The sequence below is a fragment of the Leptonychotes weddellii genome, chromosome 7, assembly GCF_054177405.1.
Source record: "Leptonychotes weddellii isolate Sample4059 chromosome 7, ASM5417740v2, whole genome shotgun sequence".
NCBI lineage: Eukaryota > Metazoa > Chordata > Mammalia > Carnivora > Phocidae > Leptonychotes > Leptonychotes weddellii.
Window position 1 is genome coordinate 111,622,562 of NC_138375.1, and position 6,000 is coordinate 111,628,561.

The following is a 6,000-nucleotide window of genomic DNA, read 5'->3' on the forward strand; positions in this document are numbered from 1 at the left end:
GAATAAACGGGTGGGGGGGGGGGCGCGTGGGTGGCTCGGTCGTTAAGCGTCTGCCTTCCGCTCAGGTCATGATCCCAAGGTCCTGGGATCGAGCCCCGCATCGGGCTCCCTGCTCCGCTGAAGGCCTGGTTCTCCCTCTCCCACTCCCCCTGCTTGTGTTCCCTCTCTCCTGTCCCTCTCTGTCAATTAAATAAATAAAATCTTAAAAAAAAAAAAAAAGAATAAATGGGTGGGGAGCCCATCAGAAGCATCTTTTATATATAAACTCTCTATATAATTAATGTAAACTGAACAGACTGGTATTGAGCCTGCACGCCATACTGTGGGTTAAGAACTGCTGCTTTTGCTAAACCTATTTTACATTTGTATTTTGTATCACCAAGGAAAGGAAAATAAAAGGAAGAAAAGGAAGGAAAAAGTATTGCCAACTAAGCCACGGACCAATGTTTCCTTTTATCGTTGATTTTAAAATTCATCGTTTCAGGATTGTTAATACAGGGGAGGAAACACATCTTCGAATCAATGAAGCATGGCATTCTTTTTCGTTCATTAGACAAAGTAGCCCAAACTTCCACCAAGGATTTGTTAGCCTTCATCTAGACACCTATGTTTTGAAAAATCAATTTTGACTTTCTTGAATTCACACTGGCTTTCTTCCAGTGAACCTAAACCAGGGAAGGGCTTGCCATGCTTTAGCAACAAAGGAAGCCTTCTATTTCGGGAAGCTGACTAAAGTAATAGTCTCTACTGGCCCTAACAGCTGTCTCTAGGAAAGCCCCATCCAGCTGAGGCCACCACATACCCAGGACACAAGCACCAACTCTGCTCGCTGTACTTCAGCCCTAAGGCAGAAATGAGTCTCCACTGGACATGTACAAACAAGGGAGGGTTGGAGGTGCCTATGCTAACCTAAACCATAAATTATGTTAGCTTTAACTGAATTACCAAGGAAACTCAGCATGGGTCCATTAGGAGTAGACACACCAATCTGTACCCCATTAAGCACTCTGTTCAACATCAGAGGTGCCTCTAAGAGGAAAAAAGTCACATACACAACAGTCTATCTAACAAGGGGTCGTATTATGGACACTATTATATGTTTTTCATTTGAAAACCTTTCTAGGCCTGCCTCCACCCCTCTACCTCATTCTTTTTGATGACTGCAAAGTACCCTACTGAATAGACGTAGGGGCCATAATTTACGTATCTAGTCTTCTCTTAGACACTTTAGTTGACATGAACATCCTTGTACAGCTATTTTGGCAAACATGTGGGTACATATCCCTGGGGGAAATTTCTAGCAATAGGATTACTAAGTCAAAAGGCGTATATGTTTAACGTAGATGTGTGGTGCCTAATTGCCCTCTAGGCACCAAGCCAACTGGCATTCTCCAAAAAGCCTGCATGAACTCATACTTCAATCCATGATGAGTAACAGGGCCCATTCTGTGTACCCTTTGCTCTGGCTATCCTTACTGGTGTAAACTTATGCAGACAAAGGAGATGATAATATTAATACTTCATATACAGGGGCACCTGGGTAGCTCATTTGGTGAAGCCTCCGACCCTTGGTTTTGGCTCACGTCATGACTTTAGGGCAATGGGATCCAGCCCCATGTCGGGCTTCACTCTGTGGAGTCTGGGATTCTCTCCCTCTGGCCCTCCCCACACTCATGCATGCATGCACGTGCTCTCTAAAATAAATAAATAAAATCTTTTAAAAAATAAAATTAAAAAACACCATTAATTAATGAGGAAACCAGGGCACATAAGTATTAACTGAACTGCCCAAGGTCACACAGCTAGTGGGCATGGGAGTCAGAAATCACACCCAACTTCAACATGACCTTATCTGTAGTTTCACAGGTTTTTTGCATAATCCTATTATTTAATGGCCTTCCATTAAAAAAAAAAAGTAATAACTGCCTTCAATCAGACCAAATTCTTTGGGCACACTGACACTTAGTGAAGAAGTACAAATTAAAAGAATGTAATAAACCCAATTAGAACCACTCTAACCAAACACTTGGGAAAAAAAAAAAAGGAACTAAAACTTCCACATGTAAGCAGAATAAATGCATAAGACAGTAAATTGCATTTCCATGGAAAACGTTTATCAAATACAATTCAAATGAAATTCAAACAGTCTTTATCACTTTGATAAATTTCAAACTCCTGTCCTTAAGGGATCAGTCAATATACATACTTGGGGTTTGCTGAATGCGCTCTACCATCTTAACCATCTCCAATATTTACAAGGCACATTCTGAATATAACTTGGTGAAAAGGAGCCCCCACTCCCCCTTCCCTGGTGGGGGGGCGGGGGCATGCATGACATCTATTTTCAAGTGCCACTGTCTCATATTTGATATACAGGGACCCAAGTTTCCACTGCCCTGCAGCCTCATGAAATGCTTGGTAGCTTTAACAGATTATACACAAAATGACCATTACTTCTTGAGCCACAAATTTAGGTATGACTTGTGGCAAGTATGGGGGAACTTTGGGAACCCAAGGTACTGAATATGCAGGAACAATAGAGAGAAAGCAGTACTATTCCCTAAGTAACTTACCCGTGGAGGGGTTCTTGGCTAGTGGACAGGCTACAGCGAACACCTTAGGCGCCATCAAGTCCAAGGTTTTGATGGTGGAAAATCACTAGTGGAAATATTCTACAAAATCTATCACACTGCCAGAGGTACCAGAATACAGTACAAAATGGTACACAACAACCACTCCAGGGAGTCAAGCAACTTCCTCATCTGCATTTAGCAAAGATTTATGATGCCAGAAGCCAAGCCGAAGCCAGCCCCCTTCCTCAAGAACATGCCGCCCTCACTGACAGGACTGCTGAAGCACCGTGTGCCACAGGACAAGGGGAAATGGGCAAAGGGGCACAACAGGATGAGAACAAGATGTGACTTCTTATCTAAAGACTGCCCATGAATGCTGCAGACTGACACCTCTCTCCAATCCATGGTGCAGAACCAGAGATGCCGTGAACTGCACCAGGGCTAAGGACTGGACACCAGTGGGGGCCTGCCCAGTTCAAACTGGGGTTCCTTGTGATGAGAGCCAGTCAATTCCCCAGCAAGACTGTGTCCGGTCAGAAGACATCTCTAGTCGCCCCACATGAAAAGGCTAAAGCTATCACAGGTGGGCTGGGTGTGTGAGAATACAAAGGAGTGTGAATGCTACAAACTAACTGGTCAATGGAGGAGAACTCTGCCCAGGCATCTGCTTGTCTCCTCCTTCATCCCATGTCCCTACAAAGCACACCATAAGAGAATCCGAAGAATTAGGAGTAATAGCCTGGCCCTGTAAATCTTTTAATTGCTTGACTCTGCTAAGCAAGCCTGTGACAAAACCTTAGAGAAAGATACCGGGGTAGACCTCTGAAAACACCACCACTTTCTGACTTAGAGAATTGTTCCGTGTTTTTATTTTCTAAACAGAAACTGTCTAAACTCCTTTCCATCAAGTCAACCCTTATATTTTCCCACATTTGCATAAAAATTGAACATACTCACCAGATAAAAGTGTATCTGTTAAAGAATTTGATTTCTCTTTACCATGCTTCTGTTTTATGTCATATACCCTTAAAGATACTGCCTGGATCCCACTAAATGCTACTGCAGAATCCTTTTTGTTCTCCAATTTGAAGAATGTTGCATGAGGGACATTCGATTCTATTACATTTTATTTTGCTGTAAGAAGGACTGAAAATCCCTTGAGACCAAGCCTGAGCTATATACCCAACCTAATCACGAGAAGTAAGTTTAGGAATGTAGGATCTATCACCGGAGGAGGGCTTTACATTTAGATTTCAGAATTTGTTGTTTGCTTAAAAGTGTGCTGTGAAGGTGGAATGTTTTTCTCTAAACCGATGAAAAAGAATAATTCAGTACTTCATTGGGAAAAACAACAGAAGGCCAAGATTTCCCAAAAAAGCCATTGCTGCATTTCTGGCACCTGCAAAGATGTGCTTGCAAATGGGTTTTTTGTTTTAAAGTACCAGCACCTGCGATTTGGCAGTCCTGCAGCAGTGTGGCTTATCCCCCTTTTTGGAGTTTACGGATTGCCCGCTCCCCACTCTCTCAAGTACAGCCAAAGCTACCAGTCCCAAGGAGAACCGGCAGAGAGAGGAGGACATTGGTATGCAGAACACACTGTCACCTTAGATATAGGTCACTGCTGGAGGACTGTGCTGTGCATGTACTTAAGCCCCGCTTCTCTTTCAAGCCCCATTGACACATCTCCCACGTTGCAGCCTGTGGTTCCCTGGGGTGACAGGTAGTTTTAGCCCTACAAGTACCCAGCCACTGACTCTGCCCAAAGCCACTGGCCTCAGGAAGCCTGGCACCTCCAGAGAGCAAGCAGTGCAGCTAAGGGCAGCAGAAGCCCTGTTAAATGAAGAATGCATTTATACTTACTCGACTTGAAGGAGATGGATTGAAATTTATCTCTGCGTGATAAACAGTGAATTGCAGTTGACAGACATTTTCTATATGAATGCAATTTACTATGTCATTACCAGTTTATGTTTATATAATGAAATCAACTGTTTTTGTGAGGTGAATTACCCAGATTTATTTTTTGCAAGTTCATAATTAAATGGCACTTAAATATTTCCTCTCTGTTTTCTATCTGTGCATCATGCAGACAGAGTCTTTCGAAAAGTAGGCAGTTAAACTATGATCATTTCTGAGGGAGAAAGGAAGAAGCTTTCCAAGATGGGGTAAAAATTATTTCCAAAAAGGAATTGAAGGTGATGGTGCTGGGAATCTCTTAAGTTTCACAAGCTCATCACAACCAACCATAGCCTCTCCTAGGACCCAGGTCAATGTTTTTTTCTAAATACAACAGCAGCAACAGGGGTGGGTCGTTATGGTGTTGAACAGGTCACAGTTGCAAAATCTCACTCTACACAAACGGAGGAAACTGTCACCAGCTTTCTAATTCCTGCTTCTAAGATCAAGACCAGCCCCACCACAAGGCAAACAACTCCAACCCCACCTCCCACTGCTGAGGAGTCAGTGACAGTTTGTTGTTGTGAGCTGCTGTTGTTTTTTTTAATTAAAACGAAAACCAGCACAGTATTACTGCTAGAATAATTTACCTGCCCAGACTTGGGGGCGTTTTGATTGTCCATTATTGTGTCTTAGGTGAAAGTAATTATGCACATTCTCACATGCTTCTCTGGGGAACCAGCTCATTACCTGAGACAGCCAAGAAGTCATCAATGGAAGTAATGTCATCGACAGCATCTGTGAGAACACGGACTTGTTTTTCCCACTGTTCTTTAAAAAGATCCATGTTCTCTTGGGCCAGTTTACTCTGGGGTTTTGCTGCTAAAGCCAATGCAGCATTGATAACCTGCAAAGATATTGAAGTTCCTTGTTTACTCTTTCAGCGTCATGAAAATAAAGTATGTGGGCCACTCTGGTCAGTGCAGCGGCTGCGGCTTTGAACACACACATCTCACCAGGGCGCATACCACATGCCCACCGCAACACTCACAAAAATGGAGGAGAGAAGCGTTAGACAAGAGGCTGTGTGAGTGTGACAGAAACACACTGGAAATACAGATATGCAGTGAAACAAAACTCTCTCTAATCTTTCCACTCTGTGACAGCAACTCTTTAAAATTTGACATTATTTTCCAGGCTTCCCCCTCCCCCACATAACACGCGCGCATACGTAAGTACACATGTCAAAAAATACATAACACGATCTTGTTTCTTCTTTTAAGTACGTCTCCATATCATTAAATATACATTAAAAACATTAACTGTTTCAAACTGAGGGTTGCTGGAGTGGTGGGGGGTGGGAGGAATGGGGTGGCTGGGTGACAGACACTGGGGAGGGTATGTGCTATGGTGAGCGCTGTGAATTGTGTAAGACTGTTGAATCACAGATCTGTACCTCTGAAACAAACAATACATTATATGTTAAAAAAAAAAAGTAGGAAGGGAAAAATGAAGGGGGTGAAATCGGAGG

General features: G+C 43.0%; 1 protein-coding gene across 1 annotated transcript in view; it reads right to left on the reverse strand.

Annotated features, from left to right (window-relative positions):
- The window catches only part of CTNNA1 (catenin alpha 1), a 122,799-nt gene that overhangs the window by 13,212 nt on the left and 103,587 nt on the right, over positions 1-6,000 (reverse strand). Inside the window, exon 8 of the mRNA XM_031035087.2 lies at positions 5,220-5,376. Within this exon, the coding sequence (XP_030890947.1) occupies positions 5,220-5,376 (157 nt within the window). The remainder of the gene's footprint in view (positions 1-5,219; positions 5,377-6,000) is intronic.